Source organism: Hyperolius riggenbachi, chromosome 9, assembly GCF_040937935.1.
Source record: "Hyperolius riggenbachi isolate aHypRig1 chromosome 9, aHypRig1.pri, whole genome shotgun sequence".
Taxonomy (NCBI): Eukaryota; Metazoa; Chordata; class Amphibia; order Anura; family Hyperoliidae; genus Hyperolius; species Hyperolius riggenbachi.
Window position 1 is genome coordinate 71,468,454 of NC_090654.1, and position 18,552 is coordinate 71,487,005.

General features: G+C 42.8%; 1 protein-coding gene across 4 annotated transcripts in view; it reads left to right on the top strand.

The window, feature by feature from the left end:
* The window catches only part of GRM2 (glutamate metabotropic receptor 2), a 90,338-nt gene that overhangs the window by 16,071 nt on the left and 55,715 nt on the right, over nucleotides 1-18,552 (top strand). For all 4 annotated transcript variants that reach the window (XM_068253009.1, XM_068253008.1, XM_068253010.1 and 1 more), the window contains exons 2-3: nucleotides 5,546-6,159; nucleotides 14,557-15,394. In XM_068253009.1, the coding sequence (XP_068109110.1) occupies nucleotides 5,710-6,159; nucleotides 14,557-15,394 (1,288 nt within the window). In that variant the 5' untranslated portion in view covers nucleotides 5,546-5,709. The remainder of the gene's footprint in view (nucleotides 1-5,545; nucleotides 6,160-14,556; nucleotides 15,395-18,552) is intronic.

The window sequence follows — 18,552 nt, forward strand, 5'->3', positions numbered from 1 at the left end:
TTAACCCAAATGCAAATACAGGAAAAATGTTGCATGTGCTACTTTTGCATTTGGGCGAAAATTAAATTGCAGCAGTGTGAAAAGGGTGACTATGTAAGGCTGCACAGATTCCTCACATTCGTGTTTTCAGAAGCGGTTTTGGTAACAGGATACGACACGATCCACAGGGACATGGGAAATGCATTGACTGCACTGCCTGGTGTCCTTCGCTGTGGAATCCCAACACAATGTTGCATTCAAATTCCAGCAAACGCTTTGAGATTTCTATTCATTACAATGAATGGAAATCACAGCTGCTTTGGGAAGAATCGCATAGAAATACAAGTGTGATGCAAAGACACTTGCGATTCCCAACACACTCTGATAACCTATACAGTGGTTGCAACCACTAAGGGTCAGGTGTAGATGACACCCCTCTCAAAAGGGGGGTGAAGCACAGGATAAAGGGGAAGAGGCGCCCAATGAAGATAAAATACATTAAAAACAAATAAAAATTAAAAAATGTGAGGTGGCTTACCTCAATGAAGACCAATTCATGTTAGAATTAAATTTTTATTATAAAGCACAGGCAACGTGTTTCATAGGAACTCGCCCACTTCCTCAAATAAAGTGCCGATAGATGCTGCTAGCTGCATTCAATTCTTACATGAATTGATCCCTCTTCGTCACGCGTTCCCGCTCGCCCCCACTTCCCGTGCTTGTCACCGTCGCTCGTTACCACCGATCGGTAGCTGCTAGATCAATAAATGGGAATACAGTTCCCATTCATTGATCTAAGTCTCCATGTGAATAAACGCGCTGTCTATAAGACGGCATCTTCATTCATAAAGACAGTCCACGCAGTGCTTCCGGGTTTGCATACTAATAGTACGGATACTGAAGTCACCTACGAGGACATCTTGTGGCCAAAGTGTAAAATTATAAATTGTAAATAGTTACCTTAGACACTGAACATTTTACTATGTATGTAAAGAGGGTATATTACCATTACTTTATAAATGATGGACTTGTAATTAGGGATGGACGCAAAACTCAAAAAATGCACCTTTATTTCCAAATAAATTATTGGTGCCATACATTGTACTAGGAAACATTTTAAACGTTACAATAACTGGGACAAATGGGCAAATAAAATGTCTGGGTTTTAATAATGGTAGCATGTATTATTTTAAAACTATAATGGCCAAAAACTGAGAAATAATTATTTTTTTCCATTTTTTTCTTATTAATCCCATTAAAACGCAGTTATAATAAAATAATTCTTAGCAAAATGTACACCCCAAAGAAAGCCTAATTGGTAAACAAAAAAAAAACAGATATAGATTGTGTCATTGTGATAAGTAGTAATAAAGTTATAGGCGAATGAATGGAAGGAGTGCTGACAGGTGAAAATGGCTGTTTTTAAGGGGAAAACCCCTTTGAGGTGAAGTGGTTAATCCTTTTCTGGCTAGCCCCCTAAATGACTTGTATATACAGTGAGACGTTAAGTAAATGTTGGTTTAACTGTAATGGCTAAGACTCACTCAAGCCTCTGTTCCATGCTGGGGAGCGGTAAATAATCTGCACACACATGCGGAGATACGGTGGAGTAGAGAGGAGTGGGAAGAAGCAGAGAACAGATTGATTTGTATTACACAGATGCCCATGTAAACAGCACATTGTTAAGCGCCTTGGTAAAGTTCTATAGAGTCTCCTACAACAATGCACAGGACAAAGACCTCCACGCAGTGAGTGCTGCTTAGGGGTCAGCATTACGGGCTTTGCAAGGCATTCTGGGTATGTTTTCACACAGCAGAGCCTGGGGATTGATGTGTGGGAGTTTCAGGAGAGAATCAGAAATGTTTATTCCTTTGTGGCTCTCTTTCCACTTCTCAACATCCTGTAATATAGAATGATAAGATTATTGACGTTTAAGAAAAAAAAATCAAGTGATAGGATTGTGGCGGCGGATTTTTTTTTTTCCTTTATTCCCCTTTGAAAAAAAAATGCCAGTTGCGCGGCTGTCAGGTTAATCTTCTGGATTTATGAATTATTGAATTCACACTTGGTAAATTGGCATGTGTTTTCTCACAGTGCGAGATTACATATTGCTGAACGCCGGATGTAATTCTATTGTACAAAAACAATAGCAATTGCTGCAATAGGATTAATCTACTTCTAAAAAAACACATTTAAGACATCTTATACTACTTTTGGCGCATACCGCGTGCAAATCACACTCAAAAGGCTTGGTTCACAAAGCCGGGATAACTCGCTATAATGCGCGTAATGTTTTTCACGTGCAAACGCAAATTTGTGTGCGAAATCGCAGCCGTTTTCATTCAAAAATTTGCATTTGCGCATGAAATCGGACGCGATTTTGCGCGCAAAACGGTAGCGTGACCGTGATGAGTTATCACAGCTCTGTGATTCAAGCCCAAAGTATTTCAATGAAAATACATATGTACCACATTTTTTAAATACGTTTTTCCTATGTGTTTTTATGTAAATTATGCCCTGTATCCTGTCAGCTGTCTGTGGGTGACAAAACTCATGCATCAAAAACGCAGAAAAGACGTAAAATGCAGATGAAACACTCACATAAAAATGCGAACTTATAAAAAAAAAATACCCTTCGCACACATATGTGTGGAAAAATGCATGCTTTTTTTTCAGATGTATTCAGGTGTAAACCCTCCCAAAGTCTACCTTCACAGTAAGGCTACGTTTCCACTGTAGCGTTACATTTTCGCCTGCAAAAAATCGTATAAGATTTTCTTGATTGGTGAAAATTCGAATGTAAATTTGTACACGTTTTTATGCGAATTTTTGTACGTGAAAATTCGCATTAGTTAAATATACATAATCTGCCTAGTAACAGCTTACTCATGATTGCTGACAACTTCCTGTAACCATGGATTCACAGCGAATTTTTGTGCAAATAACGTGAAAATTCGCATTGCCTGTACAAAGCATTGTACGCGAATCGTACACGATGTCCGAAACTATGATGCAGGACCTCAGATTTTTTCACGCGTACGAACGCGTACGAAAATTCGCATAGAGTGGAAACGGCTGCATTGACTAACATTAGTTTTAAAATCTATGCAAATTTTCTGAGCAGAAAATATGACACAAAACGCACAAGTGGAAACCTAGCCTAAGAGCTGCATTGCGTTTCCTTTAGAAACAGGAACACAATGGAATGAGAAAGTCTCATGCACATTAGGCGACCTTTGCGTAAAGCATAAAGTCATTGAAAAGTATGTTTTACTCCCACTGTTAAAGTGGAATATAACCCAGTATTTCTTCTTTGCTCTAAAAGATTATTTACAGCATATAATATACTAACACAATGGTTTTTTTTTTGTAAAACAGCATGTAAACGGTTACATCACAGGAATGACTTTTTCTCCTGCAGGGACTGCCGCATCCGAACTGGTGATTAGCTTATCTTCTGTATACATTCTTTACTTGATACAATGAAGTAAACATTCTCTGGCTGTGCAGAAACTTATGCTAATGAGTCCTGGGGTGAAACACAGGTCAGAAATCGCTAATGGCTGCATTTACAACAGAATTACAACAGTTATGAATAAAATGCACCAGCAGCTTTCAAAGTAAATAAACTGAACTTTGGGAAGTTATAATTTATAAATGAATTATAATACTTGTGCACAAAAGCAAATGTGATAATTGTATGGGTTATAAAAAGTAGCAAAACACATTTTCGTTGAATATTTTGTCAGAGTTTTAAACCGCTTTAACACGCACATGGGACTTCATTCACTAAACCGTGATAATTTATATCACGGCCATTTTGGCGTGCATTTTCGCATTTGCGCGCGATCTTGAATTATCGTGCGCAATTGCAAATTTTCAATTCACGTATGCATGCAATAATTTGCGATTTTGCGCGATAATTCACGATCGTACACAAATGCGAGAATGCGCACGAAAACGGCCGTGATATGAGTTATCACGGTTTAGTGAGTCAAGCCCATTATGCGGTAAGGCACTGTATTACGACACTGTTGTCCATTGACCATTGGAACACTCTCAATGGAGGCAATTTGAACGTCACATAGACTTACTATTGCAGCGTGACTTTCTTTGTCAAGATGCTTCCCTAAAGGCACACTGCAGCATTCTACTGTGAACAATTTATACTTTTTGTGCCACTAGACCAACTAGGTTATGGCTCTCCTTTTATGTACAGCAGCACCTCTCCCATTCCATGTGCAGCCCCCTCTTCCATGTGAATCAACCATGTACTCTAGCCTGTCTCTTTCATGAACAGCTCCTTTGGGCATTAGTTTCGTTTTTCCAAGTGTTGCTCCCCATTTTCAGCCTCCTCTTTCATATGCTACAACTTCTCTATCATGTTCAGGTGCCCCCTTGGGCTGCAGCCGCCCAAGGCCCGGGCCTTTGTGGCCTTTCAAGATACCCAGTCCTGACTGTGAACAGGGCCTAATTCAGCAATCAAAAAAAGGCAATGGATCATCATTACACACGTGATTTTTTTCTTTAAATGGTAGCTGGTCATGGTATCCTCCATATTCATCTCCTTTCATAGCGCCTTTCATTTGACTAGGATAGGAATGTAGCAGTTGCAATTGCTGGCTGTCCATGGCCCCATGGCTTACATCCTGCTTCATAGTAATTGCCAATGAGTCACTGGGTCAAAACAAGCGAGAAGACAACTGACTTGTATACTGGTTGGGTATTGGGGGGGGGAGGGGGAGGATTCACCGCTTCACTATCAGGATGCTAGTCCAAGAACTCATACCTTTAAAACAAGCCAGCTATGAGAGCTCTGATATTTCTGCACTATCCGGTCTCGTGTGAAATGTCTATGTCTAAGGATTCCACTCCGGTTTGGTTTAGAGAAAAAAGCCTGTCCACATCTACACTACCTGTTACAAGGAACTTGGCAAAATCAATTGAAGATTACAGCTTGCTTCCGTTCTGTGGATACTGAGACAGGCTGATCCGTAGACTGGCTGACGGATTTTGAAGCTCTATGCTAAGTGAGAGGTTAGGGTCGGCCTTCCTTAAAATAATTCAATTGCCATTCTGGATGCTGAAAAGCAAAGCTGTCATTTCTTTTGAATTGATCCTTTCAGTTATTTCACAGCAACCTGCAAATCAACATTTCATTGTGGCCTAATCTGTAGCCTAAAGGGCTCTCCCACCTCATTTTATGGTTAATATTATCACATTTCTTGAAATGCCACATTTCATCCTTTCTGAAATCTGACCTGGTAGAGGCAGTGAACTAATTACAAGAGCAGGGTGAGAAGGATTACTGAAATCTTCTCTGCAAACAGTTCACTGTTTCCATGGTTACAACAAACACTATTTATTTAGCTGTTTTTTGTGAAGGAAAAAGTTGTATCTTGCTACAGAGTAAAATGAGAATGTTATTTTTAAGAAATAACCAAATGGCTTTTCTAGCAGTTATATGTGATTTGTTAAGCAGTTTTCTATTCGGGAGGATAAAGGATGATTTGATCATGTCTTCATTATCGTCATTGCCTGAGTCTTTTTTTCTCTTCATTCACAGTAGAATCATTGTAGAGTCTCCCGGATTCTTGGATATTCAACCATTTGGTAATTTACAGCATCTTCATTCTTCTTTTCTGGAGAGGTTGCCGTGGTGACCCATCTTCATTGATCTCTTGTGCTGCTCATTTCACACCTTCTCCTCCCGTCTGATTGGCTGCCCCAATGGCACCCATCCTTTGGACGCTCTTCCTGTTCCCTGCTATGGCCCTGGATAAAAGCGGCAAGATTCCCCGGCCGGAGATCAGGATAGAAGGGGATCTGGTGATTGGGGGTCTTTTTCCGGTCCATGAAAAGGGGGGACTTGGCTCGGAGTGCGGCCGCATGAATGAGCACCGGGGCCTGCAGAGGCTGGAAGCCATGCTCTTTGCCTTGGATGCCATCAACAAGGATCCACAAATCCTTCCTGGCCTTCATCTGGGGGCCCATATACTGGACACGTGCTCCAAAGACACCTATGCTCTGGAACAGGCCCTGGAGCTTGTGCGTGGCTCACTAACTCGGGCAGATGGACCTCAGTATCTGTGTCCAGATGGATCTTATGCTATACATGGAGACACACTTACAGCCATCAGTGGAGTGATAGGAGGATCATACAGTGATGTCTCCATACAGGTAAGGCTAAAGTAAAGGAAATATGAAGTGATATAATGGAAGGTGACTTTGATGAGTTTCTCTTTTAAAATGCTACTTGCCCAGCTGTTGTGCCGTTCCTCTCCTGCTGCCAATTTTTCCTGTAAATGTGTAGACCATTTATGGATAGCAGCCTCAGGTTTACACTATGTTTTAATTGTTAGCTAGTGGTTAGGTCTCTCCTGTGAGGGCAGGTCAACACCATGGAAGAGTCTAGTACTGAACAATCTGTGCGCAAACTGTTTTTGGAAGCTAACGTCCTCCATTCGCTGCATCTGTTTTGAATGCAAATTGTGTCATCTTCCCATGTTTTGGGCTCTGCACCTCTATGCAGCTGGTCAGTTCGGGTACAGCCTGCATTTGGAAGCGCCATCAATATCTCCTGTTGTACAATATCTCCTGTTGCACAAAAATGTAAGTCTACTTATGGCTAGCTGCATCCATGTGTATCAGTTTGCATTCATACATTCATGTTTATCTAGATTTGGGTATAGTGCATAGTTTGCATCTGATTTGTATTCAAGGTGTGTATTTAAGTCCCTGGATGGCGCTGCACACCTCTGTTGGTTTCATTTCAGTTGCAGCCTGATTAGGAGCGCTGCCAATCTTTTCCTGTTCTTTCGAAAATGTATTAGCCATTTATGGTTAGCAGCCTCAGGTTCACACTATGGTTTAATTGATAGCTAGTGGTTAGGTCTCTTCCATGAGGGCACGTCAACGTGGTGGAAGAGTCTAGTATTGAACAATCTGTGTACAGGCTGTCCTTGAAGCCAACAGCCTCCTTTACTGCATCTGTTTTGAATTTAAGTTGTGTAATCTGCCCATGTGCGGGCTCTGCACATCTATGCAGCTGATCAACTCAGGTGCAGCCTCCATTCGCACGTGCTGCCTTCTCCTCCTTTTGTACAAAAATGTAAGTCTACTTATGGCTAGCTGCATTCATTTATATCAGTTTGCATTCAACTTATCTAGATTAGGGTATAGTGCATAGTTTGCATCTGATTTGTATTCAAGGTGTGTATTTAAGTCCCTAGAAGGCGCTGCACACCTCTGTTGGTTTCATTTCAGTTGCAGCCTGATAAGGAGCACTGCCAATTTTTTCCTGTTCTCCCTTTAATAGTTCCTGAGTCCCAGCCCCAGAACAAGCACACAGATGCACCGCTCTGACCCCCCGGTGGCATTGCTTGTAACAACCCTTAAACTACTAATAGCCCTTAAACACCAGAAGATCAACATGATTACCCAGCAACCAGTATATTTAAAATACTGTAGATATTTCAGCTTGTCTATTCCTCTCATTACATTTCAAAGCAGAGCGCTGGAAAAACATTCACAGCAACTTTATTCCAATAACTTATAAAAGTTTTGTGTTTCATTGTCTCTGCTCAATAACACAGTCTTTGAAGTGTGGCAGAGCTAAAATGTATGAACTATTTACCCTTTTTATCTCTTACCTGCTCTCAGATGTTGCTCACTGCAAGGAAAGCATTTTATGGCTGTAATTCCTTATCATTGAGGGTTACGCTATAATCCCACTAGACCCCAACTGAGGAGAAACTGTCATTTGCATACCTAAGTGTTAACTCTTTCAGGCAGAGAAAGAAAAAAATGAACATAGTCTAGTTATTTGTATGCTTGGCAATGGACTTACACGTGTTTATCATATCAGTTTATTTTCACCTCTGTATTCTTTCAAACCTTACAGTGAGATGAAAGAGAACGCAGGGTACTTCTAAGGACTGGTACTGTACTTACACTTGTTTATCTTTTCAAATTACTTGTCACTTCAGAGTCCCTTTAAGAGTCTGTAGTATACAAATATACTTAAAGTGTACCTGGGATGGGGGGATATAAAAAAATGTATACATACCTGGGGCTTCCTCCAGCACCCTCTGGTCAGATCGCTCCCACCCTGCCATCCTCCGCTGCCTGCAGCCTCCGCAACTCGGCGCAGGTCGGGCTGTAGGCACTCCCCCGTCTTGCTTCCAAGGCTGGGAGCGTTCTGTGCCTGTGCAGAGCGTGATGGGGGAGTGCATACTGTCAGCCTGCATCTGCACAGTATGCCCCGAACCGGAGGACTTTCCAGGGCAATTTGCAGGGGCAGCGGATGATGGCAGCATGGGAGCGATCTGGCCAGAGGGTGCTGGAGGAAGCCCTAGTTATGTATACACTTTTGATATCCTCTGCCTCAGGTTACCTTTAAAGAGACTCCGTAACAAAAATTGCATCCTGTTTTTTATCATCCTACAAGTTCCAAACGCTATTCTAATGTGTTCTGGCTTACTGCAACACTTTGTACTATCACAGTCTCTGTAATAAATCAATGTATCTTTCCCTTGTCAGACTTGTCAGCCTGTGTCTGGAAGGCTGCCAAGTTCTTCAGTGTTGTGGTTCTGCTATGCACTCCCCCTCAGGGAGGAAAGAAACACACAAATGATCTCTTGAGATTCAAAAGGAAGGCTGTATACAGCCTGCTTGTGTATGGATGTATTTTCTATGTGTGGACATACTGTACATCAACCTACTTCCTGTTTTGGTGGCCATTTTGTTTGTTTATAAACAAACTTTTTAAAGCTGTTTTTAACCACTTTTAATGCGGCGGAGAGCGGCGAAATTGTGACAGAGGGTAATAGGAGATGTCCCCTAACGCACTGGTATGTTTACTTTTGTGCGATTTTAACAATACAGATTCTCTTTAAGGGATACTACAGCTGACATAAATGTTAAAAATGGGTGGAGCAGGCATGTGTATAAAGCAGTTCTCATGCCCACCGCTCCCCCCATTATCCTCTGCCCCCCCCCCCCCCCCTCACCTAAAAGCCTCTTCTGGGTCAGGCAGTAGTGTGCAGACACTGACCCAGCAGTGTGCGTCCTTGATTGTCCGGGCCTTGGCCAGGAGCGATCTGCAGATGAGCATAATGTCACATTTGACATTTTGCGCATGTGCAGAGTGCTCCTAGCCACAGGGCGCGCAATCAGGACACAGCCACAAGACGCGCTGCTGGATACACCCCTGCGCACTACTGCCTGACCGTTCCGACCTGGAAGAGGGTGAGGGGGGCATGTAGGTGAAAGTGGAGGAGGGCGGAGGAGAATGGGGGGCATGTGGACTGCTTCACATACATGCCTGCTTCCCACGTTTTTAAAATTTGTGTCACCTCTGGTATCCTTTAAAATATATTTCTATTAACTTCTGATAATCCCCTGCACAACCAAAAAACATGGGAAGAGTAAAAAGGCTGGTTTTGGGAACCAATTAGTACACAATAGAGAAAATTGCAATCCAGGAGCAACTTGCAATCCTGTAAAAGCAGGCATTCTATTTCCCAGCACCTCCTCTCTGAGGGCTGGTGCACACCAAGAGTGCTTCTGAGCGCTTTTAAAAACGCTAGCACTCTAAAAAGCGGTTGGCTAATGTATTTGAATGGGACGGATCACACCAGAGCGATGTGATTTTTTTCCCAAACACAAACGCGGTTACGCAGGCCCTGCAGCGTTTCTGCTCAATGTTAAGTATAGGAAAAGTGGAAAATCGCTCTGAAAATGCGCTAGATCAGAGCGATATTCCAAGTATCTTTGAGTTAAAACCACTACACTAGCAGCCAGGGGTGTATCTGGGTAATATAGCGCCTATGGCAAGCACTGAAATTGCGCCCCCCTACCCCCTGTCAGACCACCTTGTCCCATAATAATAGCTTCTTTTCTTGCAATGATACAAGTCTTTCCAGTATAGATTGTTAGAGTTAGCTCTCAAGTAAAAGTAGCCAGAGGTAGCACCTTAGTATAGGTAGCCAGATTAGTTTGCCCTCTCAGTATATGTAGTTAGAGATTTCTCCCCAGTATAAGTAGCCTTCTTTAGCATTTTAGCATAAGTGGTAAGAGGTATCCCCCCCTTATAATAGCCTAGGTAATAGGTTCCCCTCAGTATAAGTAATCCCCACCACCAGTATAAGTTTGGCAGGTGTCCCCCAGTATAAATATTTCCCCCAAGTATCCCCTCAGTATAGGTAGTGAGAGGTGTCCCCCAGTATAAGTAGCCCACCAAATATAGGTAGTGACAGGTGTCCCCCCCCAGTATATGTAGTGAAAGATGTCTCCCAGTATAAGTAGCCTCCTCCCCTCCCCCCCAGTATAGGTAGTGAGAGATGTCCTTCAGTATAAGAGCAGGTAATAATGCCTGAGAGGCATCCCTCAGTATGGTGGTGGAGCATGAGGGGGGAGGAGGCAGCCAAGGCACACATGGTGCTGTGGCGCCCATGGCACAAGCCATTCCTACACCCTTCTAGATACACCTCCGCTAACATCTGTACTGTATCTTAAAAAAAATACTACACAAAACCGCTCCAAAAATCGCTAGGTATAGATAATAAATCGCTAGGCACATGCCTAAAATCGCCTTGAAAAATCACTTCAAAAAGCCCTAAGTCTTTGGCACTGATTATCTTATATTGCCTGCTTTTACTGAATCCTCAGGAAGATGGAATAAATAGTTGTATTTACTACTGTGTATTGTGAGTTACTCCTGGATTGCAATTTTCTCTGTTGTATGCTGATATGTGCTTGAATCACTAATCTGGAAGTTGCACCGCTTTGATACACAGTGGAAAGCCAGGCATTTGAACAATCAGCCATTCTAGCATGTTTCAGGCACTGGAAGCTGATGGAGGATGTGCTTAAGTGGCCAATGGGAAGGACACAACAGAAGAAGGCCCTGGGCAATGCGTTGAACCTCATTCATACTTTATTCTGCAGTCTAGTGGGAATGATGTAATATGGGAAGCTACAGTCTTAGGTTTTAGTGTTGTCTCTTGTCTGGCTATGCAGTGTAGCAGTGATGAGTGAATAAAAAGAGTAGTTGTTTAGCTATTGTGCAAATCTAACAGAGGTCACAAAGGTTTCCCCTCCTCGTCCCCTCAACCCACTGACCCAAGCCTCCAAATGGAAAGTACAGCATTGCCATACATAAGTATTTAGTTATCTTTAATTATCGATCTCCCTGCCAACATCCCCCCCCCCTCTGATCACAGCTGATCTCCTCATTGCTCCCAGCCAAATTACTGTTTCCATCCATGCATCAAGATGAGTGTGATGTGACATGAGGAGACCTGGGCAGTAATATAAGGACAGTCTGTGACCTGTCAGGGAAAGAGATAATGAAATACTTATGCACTCTGCTGCCTTACCCTGCACTGGGGGGAGAGGGAGTGGTATTACAAGCGGACAATGGAAGGCATTAAAGAAAGACAATGGAGCAACTACTGTGAGGGATTGAAGGCACTACAAGGGGGCTATGGAATGCTCTATGGGAGGGCAATGGCAGTTCTGCAAGGAGACTCTATAGAGGGCAGTGAAGGCACTACTGATAAACTATGGAGTGGACCACAAGGAGGCGGAGGAGTCACTACAGGGGGACAAAGGAGGTCAAAACATGGTGCTATAGAACAGGGGTACCACCCATGCGCCTGTGCAGTAGGCATACTGACAAGGAGATCTTCGGGGGATCCTATCGCTGGATCCCCTCAAAAGAAGGGGGAAGCCTCTTTAGCATTCAGGGCCTTCCCCCCACCCCCAGGCCCCGGCTGTGTTGCCCTGCAGAATAGTTCATAGTCAGGCCTCAGATCAGAAAGTGAACTATGATCTCATAGGAGAAACATTGGGAGAAAAAGTAAATTGGATCATCCAGTCACTTCTCCTTATGCAATTAACTTTGTCTCCTGAGTTTTTTTCCTAGGTGATATTTTCACAACTTGTAAAATGCCTTTTAAATTACCAGAAAGCAATAAAATACCCAAAATAATTTTGATAGCACCTTTACACCTATTTTTGGAACTATTTTCAATTGCAAAGTGCTGAAAAATAATTTTAAATGCAAGATGAAAAATTATCTCCTAGAAGAAAAAAAAAGGAGAAAAAAGTAATTGCAACAGTACTGTGTCCTCCTACAACTTCATTACATAGAAGGCCCACATGCAATTAACTTTTACTTCTGAGTTTTCTAGGTGATAACAAAAGTTGTCAATAAAATGCCTTTAAAGGGGAACTGAAGAGAGAGGTATATGGAGGCTGCCATATTTATTTCTTTTTAATTAATACCAGTTGCCTGGCAGCCTATGCCTCTAATACTATTAGCCATAGCCCCTGAACAAGCATGCAGCAGATCAGGTGTTTCAGACTTTAAAGTCAGATCTGACAAGACTAGCTGCATGCTTGTTTCTGGTTTTATTCAGATACTACTGCAGAGAAATAGACCAGCAGGGCTGCCAGGCAACTGGTATTGATTAAAAGGAAATAAATATGGCAACCTCCATATACCTCTCTCTTCAGTTCCCCTTTAAAGCCATCAACATGGAACTTTTTCACCTACTTTGTGGTACGTTTTCAAATGAAAAGAGCTTATAAAGTATTAGTAGCGTTGAGCCAACATTTGCGTAAATTCGTGTTTCCGTAATTACGGACACAAATTTTGCCACTATGTCGCAAATTTCTTAATTGCCATACACCCAGTAATTCGGAATTCCGTAAGCAAAATTTCTGTCACGTAATTTCACGTTTCTGCGCAAATTTGTGTTTAACGTGAAATTTCGTAACTTCGGGTTTTCTATAGAAACAGTTATTTTAATTACGAAAATGGACGTAATTTTGTTTTTAATAGTAATTATGCAAATGTAAGTAATTACTAAACTCAGGAAAGTCACTCATTGATTGCAATTACTGATTGCAATTACTGATAATGCAAAGGCTCTTGCACGTACTATTGCTTTAAATGTATCAGGAGGCTTTACCTGCTCTACCTGCAGCCACTTCTAAGTGCTCTTTTACAAGGTGCACTTAGTGGTCAAACATGCTGAGACACTTGATTTTGGGCCTTGCAATATCTGATAATAAAAAGATCCCTACATGTGCTGTTACTTTAAAGCAGGGGTAGGGAACCTATGGCTCGGGAGCCAGATGTGGCTCTTTTGATGGCTACATCTGGCTCACAGACAAATCAGTAGTGGTTGATTTACTAAGCTACACTGCTCAAGCATAGCAGCTTAGTGTGGCAGCACAAGAAACATTTTCAAAGTAGGCACTCTAATGCTGTAGCATGCACTACTAACTTACTCACGCTACCCTAAAATGAACAGCTGCTCCAATTGTCCCACTCTGGACCCTGTCAGGTCCGGAGACTTTGTAGAACGAGATCCCCGCACTTTGATTGGCCCAATAGGCTGCCTGTCACTTGATAGGCAGCCTATTGGGCCAAAGTGCGGTGATCTCCTTCTACAAAGTGAATCAACACCCAAGTCAGCTAGCTATTTGTACAAGATGTTTGTCGGTATTTCTCCTGTCTGGCTCTCAGGGAAATTGCTGATGTTGCTGAAATCCAAGAGAAGTTGAAGACGCGTTTGTCACTTCCGCTGCCCTGCGGATCAACTGTATACACATCACCATGGCAACAGGGACGTGAGCCCTACTGTCCCAGTTTGAAACATTATGTATGGCTCTCATGGAATTATATTTTAAAATATGTGGCGTTTATGGCTCTCTCAGCCAAAAAGGTTCCTGACCCCTGCTTTAAAGGGAACCTAGACCCAATGAAAAAAAATGAGTTTCACTTACCTGCGGCTTTTACCAGCTCCCTGCAGCCATCCTGTGCCCTCAACATCACTCCTGGATCCTCTGGTTCCCCCACCACCAACTAGTTTTGCTTTTGCAGACTCGGAGTCGGCAGGCCGCCACACATATCATTGCATGAGTTACCTCGGTAACAGGACGCTATTGCGGGTGTCAACACATATCTTTGTACGCATTGACACCCACTATAGCATACACAGCCCTCTGAGTCGGCAAAAACAAAACTAGTTGGTGGCAGGGGACCAGAGGATCCAGGAGTGACATCAAGGGCACAGGATGGCTGCTGTGGGCTGGTAAAAGTCCCAGGTAAGTGAAACTCATTTTTTTTTCATTAAGTTTAGGTTCCCTTTAAATGTATCAGGAGGCTCTGGACTAGAACACAATTTTCGAGAATGGACCAATTTGCTCATTAAACAGGAAATTCTGATTTGTTTCCGTTACGAAAACAATCGCAATTATGAAAACCGATCGTAATTACGAAATTATGCATAGACGCAAAATTACGACTTTTTGATTATGGCCATAATCGTAATTTCGCAAATTACGCAAAATTTTGCGTAATCCTAATTAAGTCATTATACTCATCATAGAAAGAGGACATTAAAAATTATCTCTTGAAAAACTCAAGAGAAAAAGTGAATTGCATATGGGCCAGAGTGTCTTGAGTCTTGTGTACATGCCAATTTAATTTTAGAAAATTTTGCAAACAGTTTTTAACATGGATTGCCTTTTACGCTGTTTTCATTTGTTTTGTCTTTTGAGGTGGCCAATCTCCTTCGCCTCTTCCAAATCCCGCAGATAAGCTACGCCTCCACCAGTGCCAAGCTGAGTGACAAGTCTCGCTATGATTTCTTCGCCCGCACAGTGCCCCCTGACTTCTACCAAGCCAAAGCCATGGCTGAAATCCTTCGTTTCTTCAACTGGACTTATGTCTCCACTGTGGCCTCTGAAGGGGATTATGGTGAAACTGGCATTGAGGCATTTGAGCAAGAGGCCCGGGCTCGCAACATTTGTATTGCTACCTCAGAGAAGGTTGGCCGATCAATGAATAAGAAGACGTTTGACAGTGTTATCAAGGCTCTTCAGCAGAAGCCCAGTGCCAAGGTGGTTGTCCTCTTCACCAAGATTGAGGATGCCCGAGAACTCCTGGCTGCTGCCCAGCTGCTCAATGTTTCTTTTATTTGGGTAGCCAGCGATGGATGGGGAGCCTTGGAAAGCGTAGTCCTGGGTAGTGAGGAGGTAGCTGAAGGTGCCATCACCATAGAGTTAGCATCGTATCCCCTCTGGGAGTTCTCAAAGTACTTTCAGGCTTTGCACCCCTTCAATAACACACGCAACCCTTGGTTCAGGGAATTTTGGGAGAACAAGTTCCATTGTGCTCTGGACTCTTTGGACTGTACCAAACACTCACTGCTAGAGGTGAAGTTCGAACAAGAGTCCAAGATTATGTTTGTGGTGAATGCTGTGTATGCTATGGCTCACGCCCTGCACAATATGTACCAGGCCTTGTGCCCCAATGCCACACAACTCTGCCAAGCTATGAACCCACCAAATGGACGCCGCCTTTACCGTGACTACATCCTTAATGTGAAGCTTGATGGTGAGTAGTCTGGGGGAATGAGGGGTAATTGTAATGATCGCTGCTGCAGCAGCTATTACTGGAAGTATTAGTGCTGCAGCTCAGGCAGTTCTGATCTATTTCCAAGCAAGTTGCATAGCTTTGTCTGTCTTTCCCTGCTGTCAGCTTGTGACTGATTATCATTCACCTGTGTGGGAATCTGCATGTCTGCTCCCATTGGATGACCTCAGTATAAAGATCTGCTTCCTGCAGGGTTTCCTTGGGTTTTCATAGCTTCAGCCTAAGCCTGTCTTGCTGTCGCTTTAGCCCCCGATCGTGTTTCTTGTTATAAAGATACTTTGCTGGTCTTTGCATCATATGTTGGTTCATTGCCAATATATATGCATACCAGCACGTTTATTATTTTCCTTGTATTTGTGTTACGTGATACATCAGTGTCGCTGATGTATACGTACACGAACTGTTTATATCCTGTGTGCAGTTAGTCAGCTTTCCAGCACGTTTTGGTAGGTTGCGCGTACCGTGACCACCCGTGCTGAGGTAGTTACCCTGCTCCTGGTTCTGTTTGTGGATTGCGTTCATCTCTGCGAAGAGATAACGAATCCTTCTGAATCCTGTCCTGTTACCGTTTGTGGATTGCGTTCATCTCTGCGAAGAGATAACGAATCCTTCTGAATCCTGTTCTGTTACTGTTTGTGGATTGCGTTCATCTCTGCGAAGAGATAGCGAATCCTTCTGAGTCCTGTTCCCTGTGTTACTCCATTCCTAGTCAGCGTTCCTGCTTATGTCATATATCGGTTCATTGCCGATATATACATATGTTAGTCAGACGTAACAAATAGTTTCATTGATAGCTGTAATTGTAATACGCTAGGAAAACATACTTATTGTATATTTATCTGTGTTACGTTCTTCTATCTCAATCCTGCTATTTTCTGACTATCCTGTCCTGTCTTTGTGAGGCACGCCATCGCCGCATCGCATTGGCTGCCTCATTCCAGTCTGTCTGGTTTTGGACGCTTGCTGTCGCTAAGTAGCCGCTAGCTAGCAAGCGTTCATTCTGACTACCTGTCCTGATCTCCTCAGTTCTGGTTTATGCGCTCAGCGCTACTTTGCGCTGAGACGTTATAACGAAAGCATTGTTTGTGGCTGTCAGATCTGCACTGGCTCTGTGCGCCACAATCTCCTATTGGAGTCAGTCCTCCCCTCCACTATACTAGGGATAGCCTGTTTCCTGGTGCTAGTGTGTGTACCTCCTCCACGCCAGCTCATGCGTTGCATGCTGACTGTGGAGAATACACCACCAAGCTTAACATTATGAAAACCCCATTACCAATCCCCATTGTGGGGGGGATTCCCAGAAAGTATGACACTGTTAATTATGGTTCCTGTTCCTTTAAAAAATTTGAAGAACTTAGCTCTGAAACAGAAAATGAGTTTTTCTCTGAATGTGCCAGGTTCCTGACCAATCCTGATCTCCAAGCGACTCCTGTTTCAACCTGGGCACTCCAACTAAGTTACGCAAACGTTCTAAGAAACGTGTCCAATCTGCAGAATCATTATCCTTAGCGACTGAGACCTATAATGAGATTCTGCCATTAACAGATAATGAAATGCAATTGTCTTTCAGGGGAGTTAAATGGACTTATGAAACTACTAATGAACTTTCCTCCCTGGCTAGGGAAAATAAAGATTTTTGTTTAAAAGAATTATCTGAGTATGATTATGATGAGATATTACAGAGTATTGAACAAATCAACTTATTTGTGAACCAAGGGAAGTTTGCATACACTACAGTTCAACACTTGCTACAGGTATTGGAAATTCTTAAGAATAAGGAATCTGCCAATCACCTGCTAATTAACCCTATACATGTGCCTGCCACAATCATATCTGCAGACTGTGATCAGCCTAAATGTTTCGCTGTTAAGTATGCATGGGATCCTCCATTCGAGAGGGGAGAGATGGAAGCCCTGGTCTGTGAATGGAAGAATGATTCAAGTTCATTTTGTCAATTTTACAGTGCAAAAAGTGAAATGGTATTGAACGCATGCATTAAGTCAGCCTATAACCTAATAGAGGCTGGTGTGTGTAGGTATGACCGTGTGGCTCCCTTGATTGATGTGTGGGAACTGATTTTGGATGATTTTTATGTGACTCCGAATTCGCAAATTTGGCGTTCTGACCCGCCTGCTTCAGCACCTTTGGCTGATTCAGCAGGTGATTCGGAGCTCTTTTTGTGTGAAATTGAAGTTCCTGCAATTCCACCCTGTACCAGGGATAACTCAGTGTTACTTCCCAGTAAAACAGAAGCCACTGATACATTCTTAACCTTGCCCTGCGCAAATTTCTCAGCAGAGAATCCAGAGGTCCTGCTGACTTCCGAGTCCAGTCTAGCCAGTACTCATGACTCTTTGTTTAGTGAAACAGACACCAGAAAAATCTTGCCTGTCTCTGCAAACACTTCTGCAGAAATTACCTGTGTTAATAAAGTTCAACTCCTGTCTGATCCAGCAGATGCCAGTAGGTGCACTGCATCAGTTTCCGAGTCCCAGCAATCCTGTCTAGTAAACTCAGAACCCCAGCATCTGAATTTTCCAATTTTACAAATGAATGGTGATTCAGATGCGCAAACATTGTGTCTTGATCTTCCTGTTTCTACACCTCGCTCTAGTTTCGTGAATAGCTCAGAGCATCTGCTATGTGAACCTGAAATCGCAGAATTATTACCTTGTTCAGAAAATTTTCCAATAAATTTGCCCTGTACCATGAATTGTGCAGTAGATCTCTCCAATGAAACTCAGGTCACAGAATCATTATGCTGTCCAGCAGGTGCTTCCATGGTTTTGCCCTGCAATATGGACTGTTCAGTGATCCTGTCCAGTGAAGCTGTGGTCGCAGAGTCTTATGCTTCACCCAGTACTTTGGATACTTTAAACCCTCTAGCAGAGGAGGCTGAAGCACTGCTTACCTCAGTTGGTGTTGCAGTAATATTCACTTGTCTAGCAGCTGTTTTGGAATTAAAGTCTGCTCTAATAAAACTTGATGAATTTCTGCCCAGCAAAGCAGAAGCCATTGAAATATTGTCCTCGTCAGCAAGTGTGTCAGATACCTTGCCCTGTACACAGTCTGATTTAACCAATGTTGAGTCCCTCTCCAGTGTTGTAACAGCCGAGGAA